We start from the raw sequence: 27,552 nt of genomic DNA on the forward strand, positions 1-27,552 counted from the left end.
CTGCCCACTTTGGTGAGATAAGGTCACCTGAGATCTCTCTGGTTGCTTTCCAGCTCAGAAATTTTGAACTGTACATTATAGCATATTTTGTAGTTTAGTGTGTGCTGTAAACACAGAAATGGGGGAAATCTTAAGATACCGTTCATGTGGCATCTTTTTGTCAGTTTTTTTTTTCTATCTCCTAAATTTATTTGCATTGTTTGAAATAAGTAAATCTATTACAGTGGAATTTTCTGTCATTCCAAATTTTTCTGTCAATACATAAATCACAGTTTAAAGTGGGGGTAGTGAGTGCCAACCCTGAAGCTCTATATGAAGAGACTAGGAGGAAACGTGACAGGTCAGTGATCCAGGAGAGTGACGTACAAAATGATTTTCATACTGTTCTTTATCTGAATTGAAACAACAGAAGAATAAAAAATATCTAGGTTAGAGTTCTTTTAAAAAATATTGAATATAAATACTGTGAATCATGTGGTTATCTTTTAATAGGAGAGGACCTGTCTCTGATTATATGTTTAGTACAATACTGTCTTGTTATTTAAGGCCAAGGACCCTTAAGTCTTGTTAGCTGTGTAAGCAGGAAGTAATGAAATAAATCCAGTTTGTAACGCAGTCGTTCCTTTCTGGCTTTAGGCATCATAGTGGCTACTCATTGTCTACTTTAGAAGTCCTTAAACTTTCTGAAGTGATATTTCTTTCATTTGTGTTTGATTTGGGAGGCAGCAGGGGTTAGTGACTTCCCCAGGGTCATGCATTTAGTAAGTATCTGGGGCAGGATTGGAACTTGGGTCCTTCTGACTCCATGGCCAGTGCTTTATCCACTGAGCCATCTAGCTTCCCCAAGATATTTCTTTCCATTATTTTCTTTCTTTTTTTTTTTTAAATTCCACTATTTTCCTTTTCTTTGAAGTCAGAAACTGTATTTATTTATATAAGTTATTTATGTAAATGAAATATCTTTTAAAGTCCCACTTTTACAAATAAATCATCTAAGTATCGTCTATCAAGTGACTTTCATTATGTTGGTCAGTGCCTTATTTTCAGTCAGTATATTTTGTTTTTGTGGATCTTTTGTTATGTTACGGAGGAAAAGTGAAGTCTAAAGATGGCTCATGTCTACATTTGGTTATTCTGTGTTAACATTAAATCAGCCCTTGTGATACCCAACAAAGCTCACAGTATCTGGGATGTTTAATAAAAATGTTTAATAAGGATTTGCGCTGGCCTATAGATCTCACTTTCATTCTTATTACCTTATTAATGTAGCATTGCATTTATCTAAATTGGAAGGCAATGTTCTTTAGAATGAATTAATTGACTTCAGTGGTTTAAAGCTAAGATATTTCTTTGAAAAATTAAGTTGAGGTAACTTAGGAATTGAGCCTGAGCAATCTTTGAGTTCTCTCTTGTTCTGCTAAGATGCTAATGGAGATTTTATCTAGACTTAGATGGTCCCTAACTATGACAGAGCAGTTTTAGTTTTGAGCATTTTCTCTTTAGGTAGATTTCGTTTCTTTAGGTAGATTTCGTTTCTTTAGGGGTTGGGGATGTAATTCTTTAGACTTTTCTCCTTATAATTTTGTTGCTTTTAAAAAACGAATACCTTCATAATTTCGGTCTCGAAACATCAAGGCTTGTTTCTCACCTTGTCAAGAACTTGGAAAGCTCCGAGGACCTGCCAGCTGTTCTCTGGTCAGCGGAGAAGAACTGGACTCCAGTGAGTGACTGCATCATGGTGCTAGTACAAAGGACTGGATGGTTTGGGCGGAGTTTTTCATAGGAATTACTTTGGCTTTTTTTCCTTTCAGACTCATGACTAGGTAATGACCCTAGGTGTCCAACCTTTGGAAGCAATGCTCATTATTGGAATAGGAATTTACTGAATGAACATAATTCATCACAACTCAAATCTCAATGGATAACATGAATTCTGAGTGAAGGGGACCTTTGGAGGGTTTGGAGCTCCATAAACCAGTAGTTGATTCTTTTCTCTGGCCATTGTCAGCAGTATCCTTCCATCTTATGAGTACCCCAGAGGAAAAATTACATAGAAAAAGAAACCAGATGAATGGAATTTATTTGATGATAATTATGGTGGGCTCTCTTTCAGTGATCTCAGAGCAGCAGAGAAGACATTACACATGGTGTTCCTTGGTGCTCTACAAACCTCCTGGGCTTTTGTGTGCAGGGCAAACAGATGGATTCCTGGTTTCCTGTCCAGTAGTAGACACATACCTAGGCTACTGTCCTTTCCCTAGAGATCCTCGCGTCTTACCTGCACTTACACATAACCATCTATATCATATTGTCTTTTTAACGTATTAGCTTTGGAGTAGACTTCTGTAGTAGCGATTGCACAGTAAGAAAGAACACAGGAAGACCTGTCTGCTTGTTAGGTGGACTCATGTTACTCATGCATAAGTACAGAAGCCTGTGGACCAGAGAGCTGCCCACACTGTGCAAACCCAGATAGCTTTCTGTCTCCATGGTTAGAAGGGGGTTCCATGATCAATGAAATTACAGCTATTCATTAGTCATAAATATACCAAAATGAAAGAGAGACTATCTTTCAGAGAGCGGAAATAGTGGGTGTAACTAGAGTTACGATGTAGCATAAAGGTGGATGGATGGTGGAAATGGGATAGATCGTGTAGTCCACAAGGGTGGAAATGTGGCTTCCTGTTTCTTTCCTGAGTAGGTCTTCTTTGGGTTATTATAATTTCTCACAGTTTCTCCCCAATAATAGTCTGTGAATGGACATCCCATGTAACTTTCTGGAGCTTCTGTGCTGACCTACCTTTCTTAACAGAAATCCTCTGTGATGGAGAAATCCATTTCATTTCTTCCTTTCAGGACCACCCTGTCTCACAATGGAGAAACTTGGTTCACCATATTCAGGTGGTCACGGATTCTTTGTGATTGTTCATAGGTAGTTTTGGGGACTTGGGGAGTTTTCTTATCTTTGTAGCTTTTATGTAGCTTTTTATATCTTAAGACCGTCAGGTAATAGGTTCCTCCTTTTTTTCCCCCAATTTACAGAATACATTATATTGCAGTAATATTCTGTTTTCTATACTTTGGTTTATTCAACCATTGCTGAACAATTTGCCACATGTGATAAGCCTTGCATTCAGTGGTCTGAGGATGAAACACACTGACCAACTTCTGCCACGTGGGTGATAGAATTAAAACAGAAAAGAAGACTTTCCTTTTTGGAAAGTCCAGTGTAGGAGTTTCTTTTGCTGGCTCATAAGGGTTTTCTTTTTCTTTTTTTAAAATTTCAGTTAGAAAATGGACAGTGGAAAGGAAAGACAGTGCATTTAAGGGGAAAATGAAACCCTTAACCGTCTGCACAAACCAGTTGTTTGCAGGGAGGATGGTGCAGCATGCCAAAGGGGCCCAAGAAGGATTGAAGGGGGAGTGACAAAGGTTACAGGAAGGGGGCAGGTTTGAAGTCTAGAAAGTCAGGAGTTGTGTGGGAGGGGAATTGAGATCGGCTGGCCTGGGCCCTCCACAAAATGGAGTCCCCCAAAGAACTCATCAGTGGCAGAAATAGACAGTCTAGTAGGTAGCTATTCCATGGTGAGGAGACCATCGAGATGGTTGCATAATCCAGGGGGAGGAGATCCAAGGCAGTAACTTAGATCCCTCCACACCATGGCAGCCCCAGGAGGAAATCCCCATAGGAGAAGGGGACTGGTCTGGCAGATGGATGTTCAGAGTGAGAAGTCAATGTAAGAGCAGTTGGTAACAGAAAGCAAGGTCACAGAAAACTTGTGGAGATGCTTGAGGAAGCAGAGTTAGGGGCCTGGAAGGGTGGAGCCAATGAGATGGGGCAAGAACAGGGAAAGATCTTTTCTCCATCCTTGGCTGACGAGCACTCACGAATGAACTCTAGCATCGCAGTCCTTGGTGGAGAGATCAGAAAGGGAGGAGATGGCTGGAGTACAGACACATGTGCAGACCAGGCACTTTTCAGGGAGGAGAGGAGGCCAACGGTGAGAGAATAAAACTCTCCGAGCTTATTTTTACCAAAAATGTTGACCAAGACAATATCAGCGTGGATAGGATACCTTCCTGTCTTGCTCTGACATTTTTATGAGACTCATTTCTATGCTCATTGAAGGCGTCTTTGAAGAAATATGATCAATATGTGTGAGAAGAGAATCTGATGGCAAAGCCAACATTTCAGTCACATTGTTGACTGAAAGGTCAGGAGAAGCAGTTCTCAGTGTGGGGCTTGAGGACCCCTGGGGTCTGGAGACATCTCTGAGGGGCGGCAGGGTCAACGCTATTTTTATAATAGGACTATGACAGTCCAGTAGATGGAACCCCCATAAACAAAAGCCCTTTCTAGAAGTGTCCTCAATTACGTTCTCAGTAAAAAGGTCCTAGGACCAGAAATTTTGAGAACAAAGATCATATTGTGCTAATTGTTTGTTGACTAGAACAAAACAGTTTTTTAAACCAGGAACTCTCACGCTGGGGTCCAAGGACTCCTGTGAATAGGTATCAGGGAGGGGTCTGTGAGCTTGGGAAACATTGTGACTAAACCTCTAACTGCATTTGAGTGTTTCCCCCAATAATGCGTGTTGGTTTTGGTGGTAGTGTTGTAAAGACATTATTCTGAGAGGATATTGGCTTCCCTATACTGCCTGAGGTGTCTGTGATATAGAACAGAGTTCGACATCCAGGTTAAATAGATCTAAAAGGCTGTCCCCCTACGAAGAGGCCCCTTGTGCCAAGGTGGATAAATCATCTGAGAAAGATGTAACAAAGGTCAGTCTACTCAACCTTGTAATTATTAACAAAGATGTTTCCCAAAGATGCTGGCCCATTCTTATTGGTGGATTCTTGATCATTTTCGTGGATAGCATCTAGCAGAGCATCTAAATTAATCAATAAACCTCTGGGAAGCACTTGATAGATATATATGCCACACACTGTGCTAAGCACTGGGGATACAAAGAGAGGCAAAGGATACTCCCTTGCCTCAAGATGTTTGTAATCTAATGGGAGAGAAAATGTGGAAATAAGTATTTACAAAGTAAGCTATATAGAGGATAAAATGGAAACAGTGAACCAAGATCAGGCACTGGAAGTAAGAGGGTTTGGGGAAGGCTCCCTGTAAAAGGTACAATTTTAGTTGAGACTTAAAAGAAGGTCAGTAGTTAGAGCAGTGGAGAGAGAGCATTCCTGGCATGGGGGAACCCAGAGAGAATGCCCAGAGATGAGATATGGAGGGGCTTGTTGGTGGAACAGCCAGGAGGCCAGGTTGGGGAGTAAGAGGGAAGAAGCCTGGAAGGTGGGGGGAGGCCAGACAGATGATTTTGTATTTCATCCCAAAGTCATAGGAAGTCCTTGGGGTTTATTGATGAGGGGATGATATGGTCAGACCCTGCACTTTAGGAAGCTTACTTTGATGGCTGAATGGAGGATGGACTAGAATGGGGAGAGCCTTGAGGCAGGCTGACTCCCCAGCAGCTATTTTGGTAGACCAGTGTGAGGAGAGAAGGTGGTATATTGGGGAGATGGTGCATAGGTGAAATCAACAGGCCTTGGCACCATATTGAATCTGGGGGCTGAGAGATAGTGAGGAATTCAGAAGGACTGCCAGCTTGGGAGTATGGGGGACCGGAGAATGGGACTGCCTCTGCAGTGCTAGGGAAGGGTTTGAGGAAAAGCATCCCAAGTTTTCTTTTGGACATATGGAGATGGGGGTACCTGAAAGACAGTTGGAGACACGAGATTAGAGATGTGGCTATTCTTGGATGCTCCGCTTTGCTGATGATGTCATGTTGAGTGTGTCAGGCATTGGAAGGCAGCCGAGCTTCCTCAATGAGTCCCACAATCAACTCAGAAGTGCTTACAGTATCATGGAAAAATAATGGGAATAAAGGTTTTAGTCAGTTGGGAGGCTGTGTAGTAATGGTGGAGTCAGGAGGCCCTGGGTTCAGGTGTGGGCCCCCGTGTGCTGCCCTTCCTGGGTGCCACACACCATGCTCGTCATGGGGGCCAGTCACTGTCCCCAAGGAACTGCTCCTTGACGTAGGAGACCAGGAACATTTACATTGTTCTTGTTGGAGTTTGGGGGAAGAAAGAACGAGAGGCCTTCTATAGCAGGTGGCCCTTGGGCCAGGCTCTGCAGGGATGAGGAGGAGCCTGCATCCAGATACAGGGTGGGGCATAACCATCAAGGCAGTTTAGCTAGATGAGGTGGTTCCAAGTCTGGTCAGAAAGAAAGGGCTTTTAATGCCAAACAGAGGATTTTGTAGTGGATCATAATGGTCACAGAGAGCCTCTGGACACTGAGCTGGGCCCACAGAGTACTAGGGAAGAAAGGGGGCTGGCTGACCTTTGGGTCTCTCTTAACAAACACGTTCTTTGGGTGATGCTGCGGCTGCAAACCATGTCATCCCATGGCTTCCATGAGGGTTTCGAAGTGTGTGACTGAGAAAGGAGGGGGACCTGCCATGTGATGGGAGTGATCGGACAAGACTCCTCCCTCATTCGGGAGAGGAGGACCCGGATGAACCTCAACCTTCATCTTTGGAGGGAGCACCCATGTTGATGTGGTCACTTGGCTATTGACATCTGGGGCAAATCAACCCAGGCAGCCAGCTTGGGTGACCTGGTATCAGGAAGACCTCAGTTCAGACCTGGTTTCAGACACATAACTACCTTTGAATCTCTGTCTACCCCCTCTCTTGTTTGTAAAATGGGGAGAATAGTAATGAGCACCTGCCTCCGAGAGTTGTTAGGAAGATCAAATGAGACAGTGCATGCAAAGCATTCTGCAAACCCTAAGCTCTGTAGAATTGCTAAGTGAGAACAGTTGGAGCAGTTCACAGCTTTCCAGGGGTATTTTTGTGATCTCTGGGCTGATCATTCTCCATTTTTGACCATCTTTGCAGGCTTTGTGGATAGGATGTGACCACTGTCTTCTTCAATAAAAGGCTTCCCTTGAGAGCATAGGAGTGCTGCTTCCCAACAGAGATTTAGTCATTAAAAAAAATAAGCTTCTGGTTGAACTCCATTTTATAATCCCTTCCTTCTCGTCTGTTAAGTTAAAGCCTTCTTCACTTTGTCAGTGTTTTATTCATCCAGTGTGCCAGCTTCGAAACTTTGCTTCTTTTGTGTCGTTTGTGATGTCATTTCTGGGATAAGATCATCTGTGTTTTCATTTTGAAGCTTGGGACTATGCTTCCCCACGTAGATGGCAGGCCATAACCTAATTCTGGGCATTCCTATCAGCTGTCATGAAGTTGGACACACTCAATAAAAATCAATACAGAGATTTTCTAGGACTGTGCAAATCCACCTGTAGCCACCTGGGAGTCATTTGGACATGAATACGTGAAGAAACTTGAAGGCTAGAAGCTGGAGCCAGTATTTACTTTGGAATTTCCACTTCAGTTCTGAGACCTTTGTGGTTCTGAAGTGGAGGAAGGAGCTTAGTACTGCCCCAAATCGTGTTATCTCAGGCCCTCCTGGAGCAGATTACAGAATAGGAGCTGGAGATGAAAGCCCAGCACCCTCATTTTATGTGTAGGTGCTGATTCTTGGCCAGATCCCAAGGTTTCCTACTTCTTCCCAGTACAGTAACTATGCACAACAGTTTAAGTCCTCAAATCTTCTTTCTCTGCCTGGGCCTTCCCTTCATGTCCACATGAGCCCTGCCAGTCTTTTCTGAGGCCTTTTCAGGTACCACTGAACAGAGAGCCTCATAGGCCTGGTTACGGCCCACTCCAAAGGGCAGTGGGTGACCCAGCGTCTCTCGCTGGGCTTCCACCTGTGAGACTGTGGTGACTGGGGATCATGCTGTACCATTTTGTGTTCTGAGTGTGAGATTGGAAGCCCTGCTTAAACTGTAGGAAGCAGCTGGTGGAGATTTGGGGACACTTTGAAAGTAGTGGTACATGCACATCAGTGTATGAGCTGATGCTTGAAGAAGCAGTTCCAAGTGATTGCTTTGGACATTTTGTTATCTCTGTCCTTGTCAGTTTCGAGAGTTGACAAAAGGGGAAAGGGGAAAAATGGCTTTTTTCATTGATGTGAAATTAAATATCCTTCTGATAAATTGACAATTATCCTCTATTTCTCACCAGAAAAATCTTTGTAGAAAGAGCCTTCTTGGTTATTGGCTGTTTGGTTTGGGGATCTGAAACTGTCCTTCCCTTTTCATTGCACTAACTATAGGTTGTTTGTGTTTTAACTTGCCTTGTGATTTCCTTACTCTAGAGCGTTCTTGTGAAGAGCCTCATCCCTACAGATCAATTGGCACCTTCTCTTAAATTTGTAGCTGTTGGGGGGGCACTTAGTGCTTCCTGACTTGCCTTTTCTGTGTTCAGAAGGAGTTATGCCCAGGGGTTTCTGACTCCAAGACTGCCTCACCCTTACACACATTGCCTCTATACTGACCATATCACTTCTTATAATTTGAGGTTCTTTTGTGCAAATTTGAACTGATTATATATTTGGTAAAAAGCTCATAGAATATTATTTGCTGACTTGTAGATAGAAATTAATCAGTTTATGTTTTGTCAGTATCATAAACCCAACATCTTCTGTTTAGAAAGCAAAATACAGTTTGTTTTTGATCAAATATTCCAAGTAGCTTTTGACAAATTTTGAAATATTAATGAACAGATTTAGATTTTTTAACATCTTTTGAAAGTATAAAAAAATTTTAAACTTAGGGAAAGCATGTCTGGTACAATTATCAGATATGCAGAAAGCAAAATACAGCTGGTGTTTTCATTTTGGTTAATTTTGTAACAAGTCATTTAAGCAAAAATAATAATATTTTTAAATTGGTCCTTTTTAGATTGACCTATTGATACACATAACTGCAAAACTTTAGAGTTCTCTTAGCATATTAGTAACAGCTGTTGGGTATAAACCCAGCTAGCTCATCCCAGCTGGAAAACAAGCAGGAAACAATCTCATGAGGGTAGAGAAACTGATGGCCGTGACTCTTGATAGGACTCATTGTTGCTTTCTCATTTCAGTTCATTATCCCTTCCTTGAGACTATAAAAAGTTTGAATGTATATTTTTACATGTAACCTAATAACACAATACTTCTGCAGTTGTGAAAATTATTACAGAAGTTTTCTTTGCACTTGTCCATGCTTCTGTGAGAGGAAGATTAACAGCACCTGTCCTCCTCTCTCTTTGTATCTCTGTGTGACACACAGAGACAGACATAGACACACACACACACACACACACACACACACACACACACACACACACACACACACACACACACACACACATATATATATATATATATATATATATATATATACAAGAACTTGTATATATATATATATATATATATATATATATATATATACAAGAACTTGTACCTTCCCTCTGGTCCCCACTCTGCCTCCCTCTGACATCCTCCTCCTCCCTGTTTTTTCTGGCCATCCTCTTTACCTTCTGGCTTCCCCATCTTTCTTCGAATCCCACCTAACATCCACCTTCCTGCCAAGACCCTTTCTCAGTCCTCCCCACACCTGGGACCTCCCTCCCGCTTGTCCTGTGTGTTGCCTGTATGGTTGCCCTTCTTAGCATTTAGCCCAGAGTCAGCACACAGTAGGCGCTAACATGCTTGTTTATTTGACTTGACTTTTGGTTAAGTCCATGCAGATCACAGAGAACCCCGGGGCAGAAAATGGAAAAATTGCTGACAGCCATATTGAATCAGTTCATTATGCCCTGAGTGCACTATTTCAGGACTTGCTCACAGATATACCAAAAGAACATGTGTGTGATACTTTTTGCATCATCCTTCCTTCCCCACTCCCAGGGCTTTTTTAGTAGGATATATGAAGGGGGAGGGGGAAGATTTCCCAGCAGTTTCCTGCTTTTGGACCTGGGGTTTTTCCATGCCTTGGGAAATCTCATTTTGCCAGGTGGAATGTGCCTGGAAGACAGGGGCAGGCTGTAGGGTTTGAGGGGGCTCAGCACAGTCTTCTCAATTCCCGCCAGCCCCATTGCTTTGGGACTTCTCTGGACCTCTCCAGCATGTCACTACCTTCTGTTTGTTGTCTTCTCACCCAGTGGATTGTGAGCTCCCCAGCACTTAGCACAGTGCCTGGCACTTCAGAAGTGTTGTTTGACTGACTGACCAAACCATACAAGGTAATCCGTGCATGGTGGTTGTCTGCATCTGTGGGGAATCACAAGATCATAGATTCAGGTGGAAGGGACCTGAAATTCATCTCATTACTTGAGAGTTGAGGAAACAGAGGCATGGACAGATGATGTAGTTTGTCCGTGGTCACAGTTGTAGCAATCCAGTTACTACTGGGGTCCACAGCAGAATTCTGTTTGTTTTACCTACCTTATGCCTCCTCTCCAATGCATCTGCCTGGGAGGTCAGAGGCAGCACCTCCTACACTGAGGAGATCACACCGAGCCCCTGAAGAACTCCAGGTGCCGTGGGCGGGGTGGACTTTGTAGTGACCTCTTTTAACAAAACTTACCTGAAGGACTCCAACTCATTCCCTCTTTATGAACTCCTAATCCCACCAGAAAGTCGTTCACTCAGTAAACATAGATTAGGCACCAACTGTGTTCTGGGTACTATGCTAAGTGCCAGGGCAGTTCTTGGCTCCCGTTGTTGATTCCTGGGTATCAGGGAGCTGGTGTAGAGAAAGAAGAAGCTCTTCAGATTCAAGAAAAGGATGAAAAATTAGAAAAGGAAGGAACTGATTGGAAATGGAAGGAAAATTGTGCCATTCTCTGAAGGATTGAGGTCAGATTCCTCTGGGCTCTTGTGAGCAGGCCAGGAGTGTCCTGGGTAGGCCAAAGACCCAAGGTGCCACAAGGGGGCACAGAGCTGCTGTTAACATTAACATTGTTAATGGATTTTCATGTTATTAGAAAATCTTACTGGGTTTTTGGATAATTTTACAGGATACACAGAATGTAAAATCTTAAAGAAAATTGCTAATCGGCATTAGAATAATTTTTAAAATGTTTATTAAATTTGTGTTAACTATTTATAAAGCTCCCTACCATCCCCCGTTGGCTCTCCATTCCATATACACCTTGGAAAAAGCAACAGTTTGACATTTGTGTCTTGGTATGTTGTCATTTATCCAAAGGTGCAGTCTTGTTGTTTTGTGGTTGTGTTCATATTATAAGCTCCGTTGTCATGGAAGCAAGTCTCTGAAGGCGGCTTGAAGTGTTTCCATGGTGTCACCATGGATAGTCACATGGGCCAGATTTTTATCTTTGGAGATGGCTTTATTAAAAGATGCAGCTGGAATGGGACACGTATGATGATGTGATATTCATTATTGGCTTATTAATGAAGGAGTAAAGATAGGAACTGTCGGCATAAAATCCTTCTGTTGAATCCCACAGTAGAACATGTGCCTGAGTATTGTGTAGGGCCTTCTGTAGTTGGCTTGGCATCCAGCAAAACTAAAATCTGCGGCAAGATTTTAGTCATATTTTTACCACAGAGTTTATTTCTTCCTCTTTCTCCTTGGATTTCATAGCACCCTCCATTATGTTCTAGAAGCTGCTTCTTAGAATCCGGTCTGTTCCAGCCTCTTTGCTGTGCCCATTACTCCTAAACATTGTGTCCCTGAGATCAGAAAGAAGGGTGGGCTGCAGGCAATGTGGCTCAGCCAGGGGGCCAGAGGATGACTAATTAGAGCGTTTGGATATCCCAGGCAGGTTTGTTGGTGACATTTCTGTATAGAAGCCAGCTATGTCTTTGATGTGACTGATAGCATATTAACAGATATTGTTAGAGTCACAAGGTCCTGGGCTCTGCCTCTGCTTTGACCAGTTGGAAAGATTGTTGGACTGAGCATGTGTTTGCCTGTGTGGCCACAGGGATGTTTGATCTACTTTAAGAAGACTCTTGTTCAGCAGGACTCCTCTTTGTCAGAACAGCTGTTGTAGCTGCGGTACCTGTGGTACATGAAGGTGTACGTGAATTTAAAGTAGACTTTCTAAATCAGATCATGATTGTCATTTTAGAGTGTCACAAAACCTGAGAGGTGTTCTTACCCTCTGTGGGATCTGGGAATCTTTTAGGACCTTTTGGGATGGAAAAAGGGAAGGGAATAAACATTTGTACAATACCTGTTATGTGCTGAGCCCTTTACAAATGTTATCTCCTTTGATACAACAACCTTGCAAGGTAGGTACTGTTTTTACATGTTACAGTTGAGGAAACTCAGACAATAGGCTAAATGACTTGCCCAGTCACACAGCTAGTAAGGATCTGAGGCCAGATTTGAACTCAGGTCTTCCTGACTCACCCAGAGTCAGAGTCAGTGTCAATAAACATTTATTGATGCCCATGTGCCACAAACTCTGCTGAGCACTGGGGATACAGAGAAAGGCACAAAAACAGCCCTTGCCCTCAGTCGTGGGGAGATTACCTAGTCAGATTCATCATGCAGCCAAGCTCGAGAAACGATCTGAGGAAGGAGCTGGTGTCCTGTGGCCCATATTGAAGTCCAGGAAAGTAGCATGTGGGAAATGAGGAGGCAAATGCTCCAAGGACCTGGGCGGAGCTCTCAGGTGTGTGGCCTCCACCTTCCTCTACCTTCCTGCCAGCCATCCCTGCAATTTCAGGGTGATTGGCATCTCTGTGTTGAATGCACTATTCTGAAAAGGAGTCCAGAGGCTTTGCCACACTGTCAGAGAGGTTCATAACAGAAAATATGAAGAGCCCCCTGATCTAATACAGTTCCTTATTTCGAAATTGAGGCATAGATGAAGTGACTTGCCCGAGGCCGCTAGGTGACCTAGAGTCAGGAAGATCCAAGTTTAAATCCTGCCTCAGCCACTCAGTAGCTATGTGACTCTGAGCAAGACATTGAACCTCAGTATGCCTTGCATCTCTTGTTGTAAAATGGGGATCAGTAATGGCACCTACCCCCCAAGGTTGTTGTGAGAATCCAACGAGAAGATATTTGGCAAGGGCTTTGTAGACCTTAATGTGCTCTCTCTGAACGCGACTGCAGACAAGTCGCTGCTGCCACAGGAAGGCTCGGAAGGCTGGTTTTGTGACTCCTAGGTCAGCTGTCTTTCTCGCCATCTTGCCACCTCTTTCTCACCTGTTTTTCTAATGCTTACTTGATGTGTAAGTGATTATTGATGCTGAAATTGCCAGTAAATAGCCTATAAAATGGTGAGTTTGTTCTGGAAGTAATAAAAAGTATGTTATCTTTTCACTGGCCAAGAAACCATGGTCACCCCTTGGTTGTGCCCGTCACTGCACTTGCTCTTTGTCATTTGGAATTCTGAAGACTGATTGATTCAAAATGAGTTAAAATTTTACATTTTGCCAAAGTCTGCTTCTTCCTTTCTTTAATTTCTAGTAGACTTGATTGTTGCAGGAAACAGTGGTGATTTCGTTGATTTGGGTGACTTCTTTGAGGATGCTCCTGCCAACAAGTACAAGGCAGAGCAGGGCCCATATCTTCCAAGTTCAGAGGCTTCCTCTGCCCACCAAGTTGTGTTGCCCAGCAGATATGAATTTATACTGAACTACCAAAGTCACCACCACTGACAGGAAGAGATTCTTCTGGAAAATGCAGTCTGGAAAGGCAAAGGGCAGCAGCCTTGAGCTAGGCCTTTGGGGAACCATTTGAAAGAAGGAAGGCTTTGTAGCTTTGGAAACAGGTCTCCTGGAGGGAGAGGACAGCCAGAGAGCTTTGTTAGGGAGCTGCAGAAGCAAAAAGGTGAGGTGAACCAGATCCTGGATGACCCCAGGTTTTTTAAAAAACATAGAGCAGGTTTGATTGGATTGGATTAAAATGCAAGAGTCCCTACGTTATTGAAACAATTTCCCTTCCCTTGCTGATGGACTTATTTGCCAGGTTTCTTCTTGGTAGGGTCCCTTTTTTGTTCTGTGACCAGGCCTACCATCATCATAACCAAGTCACTGGCCCCTGGACACAGTGTGTGTCCCAAGGATAATCATTGGGACAGTTGTGGTGGGGACAGTTATCGCAGTCAGTTCAGGACTTGCTGTGCTTTGTCCTCAAGACAGGTCTGATTCCTTTGGGCAGTTCGTAGTGGTGCTGTTGTGTGCAGTGGGCAGGTGCTCTCTCCCACTGAGGTGGACTCTGTCTGGCCTGGATCCAGTAATGTCTACATCTGAGACCATGCTCAGGAATGCCTGAAGGACCTCATGCTCTGCAGGGGCGTCCTCCTCTTCCCTTAGGATGTGAGGGTGGCAGAGAAAGGCTTTTGGCGAATGTCTGGGGGCTCCCAACTAGCCATTCACATTCACTCAGCTCTTGCCAAGGTTACTAGTCACCTCTTCATTGCTCACTCATGGCCTTTTCTCAGTCCTCATCCTGCTTGACCTTCTTGCTGTATCAGGTGGGATGGTTGAGTCACTCCCATCCTCCTGTACCGTTTCCCTTTCCTGCGTTTTCATAGGATTGCACTTGTCTGCTTCTGTATTTACTCTTCCTTGTCAGTCTTCCTAGCAAGATCATTTTCCACGTCCTGCTCCAGTAGGATGTCGACTTTGTGCTAAGCATAGGATACAAAGAAAGGCCAAAAGCGATCTCTCTTCTCCTTGATAGCCCTTTTCTCCCAACGCTTTCTCCTACTTGTCTCACCTGCTCCCCAGTTTTCAGCTGTCAGTTCTCTGCAAGGTGATCTCCACCCCTCCTGAGTTCCAGTCCTACGTCACCCATCAGTTCAGTATTTCCAGTTGGATGTTCCATAAGCATCTCAAGATTGCCAGGTCTGAATTGGAGCTCCTGCCTTTTCCCCAAACCTGGCCTTTCTCCAAAGTTGTCTTGTAGCCTCCTATTGCCAATCTTGGAGTCATGACTTGCCAGGTCTTACTGAATCTAGCTCATGACACCTACCCTGTGCACCCACATGGTCACTGCCCTGGGCTTGACCTGAATTCCGAGCTCACCTTTTACCTGGATGATTGGGTTGCTAGCTCCCCTAGCCTAGCCTCCATGCAGTGGCCAAAATAGTCTTGATCAAGATTCCTCTGACCTTGTCACTTCTTGCTTCAGTTTACCATTCTAGATATTTTATGTTATGCTGAGCTGTGTTCTGTTCTAGGCAAACTGACTGGTACTGCCTTTTCTCCAACCCAGCCATCCATCTTCCAGCCCCCATGCCTATGCACTGTGTAGGGGCTACCCAGGGTATCCACACCAAGGAAATCATAGATCTTTGGAGGAGGAATTCAAGTTAAAGCTTTAAATTGGATACTTCCACCATGATGTGGGAGTTCAAAATCTAGGCCAGAAAAGGGTCTGTGGGACTAGATTCCCAAATAATACTCAAAAATAGAATCTGATGAAATGTTTCAAGGGAATTAAATGCCACTGCAAATATATTTGAATCATAGCTAAAAACATGAAGAAAACTGTTATATGAAGATTGCATTTAGGGTTATCGAATGTGAAATGTTAATATGTGTGCGAGCACACACACATACACACACACACTAAAGACCACTTGTCATCTGTTGTAGTGGCCAGCAATGTTACAGGTAATCCCCAACTAGTTTCTAGTTAGAGATTTGTAGATGTTTTAACACTGTACTTTGGCATTAGCTTAATTAAGGTACTTCGAGTTCTTGAGTGTCCAGTTGGGCAGGAGCATGTAGGCTGGCCAGTTTGGCCTGTGTGTCAGGTGTGTGAAGGTGGGGGGAGGGAGTAAATGACTCCTAGCCTTTGTCCCGGGGCCTCCATCTGGCGTTATTGTGAGAGCTGCCAGCTCTGGACTCGGGGAGGGGGCGGGGGGTGCTGGGGCTTGGTCTGAGAGTGTAACCTGCTGCACCCGCTTATCTGCTCATTGACTTTGTTAAAAACTCTTCTGCCATGTGGTGTCTATTCTCCTTCCTGACTCTCTGTCCTTGATGATTTTTAGCCAACAGAAGCCGCACCTCCCTCTCCTCCCATTGTCCCTGTGATCCCCGTCCTGCCAGTCTCTGCTGAGAATACTGTCATCCTGCCCACAACATCACAGGTTTTTATTCTTTTTTTTTTCCCTGTATTTTCTTTCTCTCTCTCCCTGCCTCCTTCAATGTTTGCAATTTTGTTTCCTGGTTTCTGTGAACATTTCATGTACTGAGAGCATCAGTAGTTTTACTTTAAAGAAATTTCACACTTAAATTTAGAGATGCAAACTGTTTAATATTTTAGTCACCTTTTGTCATATTCTTAATGACCTCTAATAATTCTCCATTGGGGAGAATTCAGATGTTCTGATTATCTCATTTAGAAAAACTTTCTTTTTAGAGACAATTAACCCTAAAAAAACAATAAAAACCCTAAATACTTCTGTCATCTTACTAAATCTAGGACTGTATGTTAAGATAAAGAGCATTTTACCATCCCATGAATTACTTACTGCATGTTTTTGAAAAACCGAATGAACCTGTTGTCTTGGTGATGTTTGTTTTGTTTTGTCTTGTTTTGACCTTAATTGGCTCTTGGTTTAGCTTGAGAAATCAAGCAGTTAACTGAAGTAAAAGGACTGAGGTTTTTCACGTTGAAAATAAATGTTCCTATGATACATGAAGACCAAATGTCAGGGTTCAGTTTTTTGCTCTGTGTTCGTTGCACATCTCTATCGTGGCGGTGTTACTTTCCATCTTCTTGGCATTGGTCTGTTTTGTAAAAGGCGGATTATACTTGTCAGAGATAATCCTACTATTATTCAGTGTTATTCACTAGAACAAATGAAAGAAAGAGTAGCCACGTGCTAGTTGGAGTTCTGCACCACGTGGGGAGTGGCTGCAGCCTGTCCTGCATCTCGCCCTGACTTCCCACCCTTCATGGTGGCCTTTACCAGGCAGCACAGGGACCAAAGGAAAGGCCAGTTATGGCAAGAAGGAACGCACAGAGATCCTGCTTCATCTTTGCTTCATTCGAAAAGAAATCGTTAAAAATTAAATGGTTGTAAAACCATAGAAAACAGAACTAGGGGGCTGAGTCAAGGCAAACCTTTTCTATTCATAGTAGATACATTGAATTTATAAATAAACGATAGTTTTGAGTAAGTAGGTGACACTGTTCACGGCATTGTCACTTTAAAAAATCTTCTAAGTCACTGAGGTTTAGCAGCATGGCATCTTAGGAAAGAAGAAATTGTATGAGTGCAATTGTTTTACTTTGTTATTTCTGTCTTTCAGAATCAACCCCTTCAAGCTGGTAGCCTGGCCCACAAAGCTTCCTCCCTGTCCTCTTCCCTCACTCCTTGACTCAGGCCCATTCCCCTTTGCCCAGACCTGTCAGCAGGCTTCTTCTGGGCTTCCCTGCCTCTAGTTTCTCATCTCTCTGATCTGTCCTTCCCACTGCTGCCAAGATCATTTTCCCTAAGTGCAGATCTGACTGTGTAACTTTCCTAGTCTGCTTATTATACCATGTGTCTATCTTCCTGTGGTCCTGCTTAGCCTTTAAAGCCTTTCCCTTCTTGGCCTCAATCTTTCTTTGCATCCTTAGTACACATTCTTCCCCTGGCCTACGGGCTACAGTCAGCCAGGCTGACCTCGCCTCTGTTGCTCCCACATTACTGTTCCAACTCCAGGCTGCAGGTTTTGTGCTGGGCATGCTCCATATTTGGAATGAACTCCCTGCTTACCTTGACCTCTGATTCAGAGAAGCCCTCTCATCCTTCATTGTGCAGCTCCAGCTCTACCTCATGCCTTTCCTGATCCCCCATCTACTCATTCCCTCCATCATAAACTCCCTGGTCTTTCCCTACCCAGGAAAGATTTGCATTCATTAGGTTTGTATTTATGCTGTCAGACAGATATCCCAAGAGATGCCAAGGCTTCAAACTGGCCCAAGATTCTGGAGACACTCTGTCTATGCAGCGCTCTCTCTCTCTCGCTTTCTCTCTCTCTCTCTCTCTCTCTCTCTCTCTCTCTCTCTCTCTCTCTCTCTCTCTCTCTCTCTCCCCCTCTCTCCCTCCCTTTCTCTATCCCTTCATCTCCTTCCCTCCTTCTCTCTCTTTCTATGTATGTACACACTTGCATGTGCATGTGTTCTTCTGTACTTGTCTCTGCCATGAGAATGCACAGTTGATTTCTTTCTCTGTCCTTGTATCACCAGTGCTTAGTACAGAACCTGACACATAATAAGAGCTCGATGAATATTGGTTGATTCGGCTGCTTAATTCTGCTTTTGGACAGCTGGCAACATAATGAAGTTTGTCCTTGCATTAAACCAAAGTTTGTCTCTCTCTCCTCCTTCCAGTCCAGTCTCCCTGCCCCCAGATGGCACTGCCAGTGTTCCGAACGTGCTCTGAGGCCCTCTTCTCTCCTCCGTGCCTTACCCTTTTTTCCATCACTTCCCTGGAGGCTCCTTCTCTTCACACTAACCGTTTCCAGGGCTATAGATGGGACTCTTCCAGGCATCTCCAGGCTCTCTCACCATCATAGTCTCTAGTCCTTTGTGAATTGAGCCTGAGTCTGGGGGCAAGGTCCAGCTAGGTCCAAGGACAGTGGCAGTGTCCCCGCAAGTTCAGAGTGCTTTCCTAAATCTTATGGTGCAGGTGGCTCACCATCACACTTGCTCCTTGTACTGACAACTCCTTGTGAGTTGGTGGTTTGCTGAAATCCCCACAGAGCCTCTGTTTCTCCAGTTGGTTTTTTGGTCCCTCAATGTAAGATCTGACATTTCTCTCTTTTTAAATTTGGTCATATTAGGGTTATCCCATCTCTCTTAACCTATAAAAATTGTGTTTACTTTCAAACATTCTGACCTCCCAACTTTGTGTTACCTGCAAATTAGGGCTTTCATTCCCTCCTACCAAATTGCTTAGCTTGTAGCAGTAGGCATGGGAGAAATACACAGATGTTAAGGGTGATTGGCATAGGTGAATGATAGACCCACTGAACGTGCCTCCTCTAGTTTTTCCTCTCCCTTTTTTCACCCCGATCAGATTTAGTGGAATGTCCTGTCTATGCTAGATTCCTGCCTGTGGACTGAGAAACCTTTTCTGTGTTGATGTCCAAAATAGGTTGTTCAGGTGCTATCATGTACCTAACCATGCCCACTCAGAACCATTGCATCCTGTCTGCCCAGATCCGTTTCCTATTCTTTATTAAGTCTTGTAGCTGCAGCCTGCCACCATTCTCCCTCGGCTGCTATGGAGGCAGCACTGCCACCTCCTGGGGCTTATGGGGCCAAGAGGCTGACTGCACCTGGCTTTTACTTTGTTATTCAGGTATTACAGATTGTGAGATTTTGGAGTATGAAAGGGGGAACCTTTGGGCATTCCATGAAAGCTCCATAATTTTCCCCATTAAAATGAATTAGAATAGCGTTTTTATTATGTGCATTTTTGCTTTAAGGAAAGTATTTGCAGAATGGATTTTGTCTGCCTGTAAATCTGAGGATGAGTGTATTTGACAGCATTCTCTTAATCTACTTGCTTGATGATTCTAAACAGAAAGGAAATAAGGTCACCAAGTGAAATAGTCTAAAGGGAGAAAAGAAGAGGGCCCAGGACTGTTTAAAACCCCTATGGTTTGTGGGTATGACCTGGGTGAAGATCCAGCAAAGGAGAATGAGGAGGAGCAGTTATATAAGTAGGAGGAGAACCTATATAAAAAGAGAGTATATCAAGGAGAGAAAAGGGTAGCGCACAATTTCCAGGGCCACAGCCTGGTCAGAGAGAAAGAAGACTGAGGAAAGACTATTGGGTTTGGTAATCAAGAGAGCCATTAGCTTGGAGAGAGCCATTTGTGGGGAATGGTGTTGTGGGAAGGGAAGACAAACCAGACTGCAGAGATGTAAGAGGAGCCTTAGGGGGAAGGGAGGGGCCGCCCTGAGGAGAGACAAGAGACAGTCTTCTCAAGGAAGTTAGCCAGAAAGGGAGGAGAGATGGGCCCGCAGCCAGTGGGGATGGATGGATTCTGAGGCTTGTTTGAGGATGGGAAGACAGGAATATGTTTCTCGGCTACAGAGAAGCAACCAGTGGAGGAGAGAGATGGGGTATCCTTTGAGCCTTGAAGGAAGCCAAGGAACTGCAGGATGTAGTTGAGGAGGGAGTAAAATGTGGGGATACCCCAAGCCAGGCCAGTGTAATTAGGACATTATTTGGCTTTGTCTCACTGTCTCTTGTCCTCAAATATCACGTGTGTGAGAAGTAAAGGGATCCAAATGAAATGACTCTCTCCTGTTGGCTGATTGTTCCCCTGAAGTCATAGAATCTACCATGTTAGAGGAGGAAGGGACCTCAGCAGCCATCTGATACAATCCTTATCTAGAAACGATTCCCACTTAGCATCCTCCACAAGTGGCTCATTTCATTCTGGGATGCTGGATTATTAGGTTTTTCTTTACATTAATCCTAATACAATTTCTGCCCTCTCTCCTTCCATTTGCCCTTTGAAATGAGTGTGAGCCTTCCACCTGACAGTCCTTCAAAGAATTGAACCCAGCTCCCAAATGTCCATTAATATTCTCCTAAAGCATCTCTAGCTCCATCAGCCCAGTGGCATGAACGCGATTTTACCATCCTGCATACTCTCTTAGCCTTAGCCTACCAGAGCATGTTGTTCTTAAATTTTATTGCTTAGGACAGAATACTACAGGGTGGTCTGACCTTGTTAGAGTACAGAGAGACTGAAAACTTTGCCTCTCTGAACGAGTCTCATCCCCTAGATGTGTTGGCTTTTTGGCTGACCTGCCATCCTGTTTGCTCCTGGAGCTCACGGTCCCCTGAAAGTCCCACAGAAGTGAACAGGGAGTTCAGCTCTGGTTAAGAGGAGCGTGCAAAACAGTGGTCACTCTTGGTACTTGCCACAAACCTCCCGCTTAAATCACATTTTAATCTCCTGAGCACACAATACCATTGAAAACGGCTTGAAGAAGTCAAGAGGTGTGTGTTCAGATTCTGCAGTGGAGGAAGGGAATGCAGGGCAGGTCTGCCGGGCAACCTCTCGAGAGGAGGGAGAGAAAACACCAGAATGTGGACGTTGTGGGTGTTGGACTTTTTATGAGGATGGTGCTATGGGCTTGAAACCCTCAAGTTTGGTGTTTTAAATACATTCTTCTGTTTGATTTTCACTGAAATTCTTTTTATTGAGTAAATGAGGGAAAGCAAATCACTTATTTTTAGTAAGATAATCTACTTAACACCAAACATAACTAAGTGAATATTAGCTCCACCATCTTACTTTAGAGTTAAAATGATTTCCAGTCAGATTGATATTTAAAGATACAAGAATATGATTCTTTTGGTTGCTCACAGTGTTAAAATAATGAGCATGTTTTACACATAGTAAGAGTTCAGTAAATGTTAAGGGAATAAAGAAAGGGACCACTACAGTAATCCTGTAATTCCTTAAAAATACAGCGGAATCTGAGAAAATGGTTTTGTGTTACAGTTATTCACAGATGTGATCTTTAATCTCTTTAGAAAAAAAACTAATTTCAATCTTAAGGTTGATTGAGTGGTATTTAATTAATAGTAGATAGGGAGTAATGCACATCTCTCTTGAAAGGATTTGGAGGTTTTAACACGAGAGTGAAACTTTAATTATAAGAAAAAGTATCCCTTGGAAACTATCATTCTGACCACCTTCCATGGGGATTGAAGGAGACAGATGTTATTTTCTGACCAGTAAAACAGAAGAATTGAAGAGTCAGCACAATGGACAAGGCCCTGGGGAAGGGAGCTAGAGGGCCTTGTCTATATGTGTTATGGGGGAAAGCTGCAAGGCGCTTTTAAAAGACTTCTCAAGCATTCTCTGTATGCCCGATGGAACTTTTTGGTTGCATTTATTGATCAAGAGAGTGCCTAAGTACAGTGACTTTGTTTTAGGAGAAATAATGGATCGAATTCTCAGTGGGCACATGATTCCCAGATCTCTGTGTCTGGCCTCTAACCCTGCCAGTTGGAGATGATAAACTGCCTGTGTTCATGACATTTCACACTTGTCCTGCCCATGACAGAAACAGACAGATTTCACATGGGCATGCACCTCTGTCTTCTGAATGCCCTTTTTCTGTTGAAGGCAGAAGTATCCTTCCAATAGATTGCTTCCCAAACCTTAGTATTACCTTTGACTCCTCCTCCTTCTGGACCCCCCAAATCTTATCACTTACTGTTGTCTCTCTCCTCTGTCCTCACTTTTTTCACTCACTTTCCTTGAAGGGATTCTTGCAGGTGTCTCTGAACTGGTCTCCCTGCCTTCACTGGCTCCCTGTTCTAGCCTTTGCGATCCTTTTTCCCCATGGCTGCTCAAGCCTGTGTTCATACATCGTTGTTCCCCCAGCACAGCTTTGCCCTGGTTGTTCCCCCAGCACAGTTTTGCCCTCATCAGTCACCCACTCAAGCCCTCCACAAGGGGGCCCCCAACATAGCTTTCCTGCCCCATGATGCATTTCACCCACTCATGGTGGTCTGACCCAGCCAAGAGGGGCTTTCTTTTGTGCTTGTGCACAGTCCTCCAGGACTCACCCTCCCCAGGTCCCTCCCTTTGTGCAGGACCCTGCTCCCCCTCCACATGGTACAGGCAGCCTTGCAACCCTTCTTTCCTTCTTGAGAATTTTCTGACCTGCGTGACCATAAGCCTTTTTCATCTTCTTGGTGCTTAGTTGTGTTCGAGCTTATGGTTGTGATGAACCCTTGTTGATCAACTGTTGGCTTGGCCTCTGCTTAAGAGTTTACTTCTTCACAGTAGCAGCCACCTTGTTATGTCCTGTTTGTATGTTTCATTTTGTAGACAAGAAAATCAGGTCACTGTAGCTTGAGAAAAGTTCATGTGAAAGGGTACTTCTAAGAAACAGCAAACATTCCGTGTGCTCCTGATAGTGGTGAGAGCTGTTTGTGAAATGTCTCCACTGTGATCATTGAACTTTGCAATTTTTGGTGCAGGTAACTAATACATTTTACAATTTTTCTTCAAAGGCAAATCCTCCTCCAGTGCTGGTCAACACAGATAACTTGGAGACGTCACCATATGTAAGTTTACGTTTCTTTTATATTCTTCCCACCCCCACACCCCCTCCTTGTGACCAGGCATTTTTCCTTGAGACAGATGTTTTCAAGGAGAATGTGAAATTATTTTCTAATCACCAAATCATAACTGCGTTTTACAATATAGCATATTTCTGATAAAATAAAATTCATGAAGCTTAATTACTCATAGATTGTGGTGGTAGCTGAAGTGCACATAATTCCAATAAGTTATTCTTAACAGTTGATTTTCTGCTTTGTCAGTAAATGGGAAAATTTGATTAGGAATCTATGCTGTGATGTTTGAACTAAAATTTGATTAACCTCGAAAGATTGTCTTGGACCAATTACCTATGTGGGGTCACCATATGGATAATTGTGATACATATGTTATTGGATGGTGCAGGCATCTACTGAGGAAGTCTGGAGAAGGCCAGGCCAGGTTTTCTCAACGGTGGGGGGATGGCAGTTGGATACTCAGCATATCATGCTTTGCATTATTTCTGCTCTGTGTGTGTGCTGGTGGGTGCCTCTCTGGGCCCAGGGACCTTGTGCAGGTTAGAAGGTTGATACAGAAGCTGCTGCTGTGGCCTTAGGGGGTGGGTCGTTCTTTGTCCTTCTCAGAGGACCATGACACCAGGAATGTGACACCATGACATGTAAGGGAGGGAGGGCTATGCAGTGACGAACCTCACTTTCTCCTCCAGAAGCATCTGTGTCCAGATATAGATCAGGACAACTGGACATAACCCAGGATACACTGGGGGACCCTGGGCTTTTCAAGCTAAGGTCTTCAGCAAGTTCTCAGTTCAACTGAGGCAAAGCCCATTCAGTGATAGAGATTTAGTAAGAAATGAGACAGAGAGCAGTCTCTTTACTTTGTCAAAAATTAAAAAAAAAATCAATCTGGGAGAGAAAGACCCTCAGGGTTTCTGGCCAGAACAGAAACAATTGCTATTCACATTTGACCAAGTAGGGCTTGGCCTGGGACCTGTTGGATCAGTCCCTGGCACATAACAGGCTTTAGTAAATGGGATTGGAATATGGGCTGTGATGGGGATGATTGAATGAAAATCCTCAGGGATCTGTGACCTTCTGGGTTGACATGGCAAAGATACCAGGGGAGCATGCAGGCCATTCCCAGCCAGGTAGCACAGTGCTTGGATCCAGGAAGACCTAAGTTCAGATGTGACTTCAGACACTCAGGAGCTGTGTGACCCTGGGCAGATCACTTTACCTCTGTTGGCTTCCATTTCTTAAACTGTAAAATGGGGTTGTTGACTCTTAGGGCTGTTGTGAGGATACAAGGAGATCATACTTTGTTAAAGGGGGCTTTTCTCATTACCTGGCACAGTGTCATCTCTTCCTCTCTCCCTCCCATCATCCTTTGCTCGAATCACATGGCCAGTCCACCTTTGCTTTATTTGATGACATCCTGTCCTCTTTTCCTTCTTCTCTGGTCAGAGGTTGCAGCCGGTGCCTGCTCACTGTGTACTTTTGGGGGAGGACAATCTTGAGTTCTTCTGTGGCAATGCCCCATGCCTTACTACTGGAATGCAGCCCAGGCCAGATGTATTGAAAAGGTGGGGCCAGTGAAAGGGCTTTGCACTTTCTTTTGTTTATTCTCTAACTAAGCATAACAAACATTTATTAAGCATCTGCATTTTACTTAAGTACCTTGTTTTTTCTTCTTAAATTTTTTTTATTTTGCTAAATGTTTTCCAATTGCGTGTAAAACTTTTTTACCATTCATTTTTTAAAGCTTTTGAGTTCCAAATTCTCTTCCTTCTCCCATCCCCTCCACTGTTGAGAAGGCAAATAATACATCAGTTATACATGTGAAGTCATGCAAAGCGTATTTCCATATTAGCCATATTTTTGCCATTTCCTAAAAGCATCCCACCCCCTCTCCTTCTTTTTTCCTGTCGGCCCCAGCTTCTTGGCCGCCTGTCCTTGCTGTCTCAGACTCACAGACTCTTTCGCTAGCTCTGTGGGACATCTGTTCAGAGGCAGCTGACATGCTTTATAGTCAGACCTTCCCATGTGGATAAACAGGCCAGGCTCCTTTGGGTAATCCCAGTTGTCTTATGGGAAGTTTTGCAGTTTTGGGGTTGAATACAATTGGCAAAACGTCACATGCAAACAAGAGCATTTGGAAGACCTGCCTCTCCATAGGGCAACCCTCCTTGGGCCTGACCTCTGCCCTGCATCCTCCTCCATTTGGTATCGTGGTTCAGTGCTGTGCCTCTCTTGGTGACCCTGTAGAGCGCACTGTTTATGGAGTCTTCTTGGCAAAGGTACTGGAGTGGTTTCGTAAACACAGGTCAAGTGACTTGCCCAGGTTTACTCAGCTAGTAAATGTCTGAGGCTGGATTTGAGACTCCAGGCTTAGGGCTCCATCCACCGAGCTGCCGCCCGCCTCCTCTCCTATATTTTGGAGGCAAATACACAGCAAGTACACACTGCCCCGTTTTGTGCCATGCATGATGTTTATTATTGATGGGTGATAGTAGACAGGGTGATTTTAGTTGTTGTCTCTTAAAAAGAACGGTCAATGATTGTGTTATGTGGTTGGGAAGACACACTATTGAACACAATGCAAAGTAAAGATAGTTGGCCTGTCCTTTTTTGTGTAGGGTTGTTTTTGAGTGTTTCATTGTGGTTGTTGAGTCATTTCAGTTGGGTCTGACTCTTTGTGACCTCATTTGGGGTTTTCTTGATAGAGATACTGGAGTGGTTTGCTATTTCCTTCTCCAGCTCATTTTACAGATGAGGAAACTGAGGCAAACCCGGTAAAGTGACTTGCCTAGGGCCACACAGCTTATAGGTATAAGGCTGGATTTGAATTCATGAAGATGAGTCTTCCTGAGTTCAGGCCTGGTACCATCTAGCTGCCCCATAATGCACTTTAATAACATGACTTAAAATGTATTCATTATGTGCAGATAAAGAATACAGAAAACTCTTTTCAGCTCTAATGATAGGATGATATGAATTCTTAGTTTATTAGACTTTTATGAGATTCTTCTCTTTCTTAGTTTTTCTTTTTTTTTTCTTCTCCTTTTCTTGATTTAGGCCTCCATCCTCACACTTATTTTTAGATAGCTATCTTTCTGGCATATATTACTTGGTACAGGGAGGGTACTTAAATATTTAGGATAGTTTACTTTTTTTAGAAGTCATTGCCTTTTGCTGGCTATAGAACAAGCAAAAAAAAAATAGAAGGCAAGTATTCAGATAAATTAGGCAAATCAACATAATTGACAGTATTCCAAAGTCAAGCAAGATTTGCCAGTAAAAGCAAATCTTAAAAATTCTAGACTTGATACTAATCTGAAATAGACCAGAAAAAGTAACCCTGATCAAGGTACAGGGTGGATCAGGACCTGATGTGAAAGAATAAGCTGAAATTCCACTCCCCTGTGCTCTGTCTGACAAGGGGAGGACACCCCCACCTAACTATGGGAAGCTTCTGTGGGGGATGGCTGAGTGGCAGTTGCCCCTGTTCTGTCCCCTGGGGCAAAAATGAGAGAAACTCCAGCTGGCCTAGTGTGAAATGAATCTCACCAACTGTCTCTGTTTCCTCAGTGTCAGTGTAGCAGTCTTATCTCTACAGGGAACAGTCATATCCTTCTTTATTTCTGGAAGGGACCTTAGCAGCTATTTAGTCCAGGACCCTTAGGGGTTAAATGGTTTTCCCGCGGTCCCACAAGTTGTCATGGCATCACCTTCCTGATGTCATGGTCCTTTTCCAGAACAAAGGACAAACAACCTGTGAGAAGTCCGAGCTGCTCCACTGGGTATGCAACTGGCCACTGCCAATTGGGCAACGCAGCTCCTTCCTTCCTTCCTTCCTTTCTTCTTTCCTTCTTTCCTTCTTTCCTTCTTCCCTCCCTCCCTTCCTCCTTCCCTCTCTTTCCCTCCCTCCCTTCTTTCTCCCTCTGTCCACACAAGGAATCCATTCTCTTGCCTGCTGGTGCTCTGCCCAAAGGAATGTAAATTTTGATCCCTGAAACCTCACAAGATATCTTGAGGTTTATAGGCTACATTTCTTTCTTAAGGGCCATGTCTTAAACCGAAATCACTCTGGCTTTCATTGATCAACAGTAGGTTCCAACCCAAGCATCACTTGGTCATTGTTTGGGCCCTGATGGCTCAGAGTGAGTGTAAATAGCAATTGTTTCTGTTTTTAGGCAAAAGAGGCCATTCTTTGCTTCATTGCTTACCTAGCCTTAATCTCTGAATGGGTGTTACCTCAGTCATACTGAGACCTGGGAAAGACCTTAGCTTAAAAAGGTCCAGGTCTCTCACTGCATCCAGGCCATCTCCAGCCATCCTTATTTATGTCCGTCCACTGGACCCAGATGGCTCTGGCAGAGAAAGTGAGGCTGGTGACTTTGCACAGCCCTCCCTCCTGTACATCCATTTAACTTCCAAGTGATGGCATCACCTCCCTGTTGTCATGGTCCTCTTTGAGAATGAAGGACAAACAAGAACTTGTAAGTAGTGAGGAGCAGTGCTGGTACCTCCCTTCTTGCCTGTTCCCAAATGTGCCCAAAGTGGCATCTATTATTTAGTAGGACTTTGAAGCAACTGTTCTCTTGGA

General features: G+C 43.8%; 1 protein-coding gene across 15 annotated transcripts in view; it reads left to right on the plus strand.

The window, feature by feature from the left end:
• DLG1 (discs large MAGUK scaffold protein 1) overlaps nucleotides 1-27,552 on the plus strand; it is a 200,460-nt gene that overhangs the window by 90,000 nt on the left and 82,908 nt on the right. For 10 of the 15 annotated variants that reach the window (XM_072618953.1, XM_072618941.1, XM_072618945.1 and 7 more), the window contains 2 exons: nucleotides 15,900-15,998; nucleotides 22,899-22,952. In XM_072618953.1, the coding sequence (XP_072475054.1) occupies nucleotides 15,900-15,998; nucleotides 22,899-22,952 (153 nt within the window). The remainder of the gene's footprint in view (nucleotides 1-15,899; nucleotides 15,999-22,898; nucleotides 22,953-27,552) is intronic. The other 5 variants (XM_072618949.1, XM_072618950.1, XM_072618951.1 and 2 more) reach the window with 1 other exon arrangement.

Source organism: Notamacropus eugenii, chromosome 6 (genome assembly GCF_028372415.1).
Source record: "Notamacropus eugenii isolate mMacEug1 chromosome 6, mMacEug1.pri_v2, whole genome shotgun sequence".
In the NCBI taxonomy this organism is placed as follows: Eukaryota; Metazoa; Chordata; class Mammalia; order Diprotodontia; family Macropodidae; genus Notamacropus; species Notamacropus eugenii.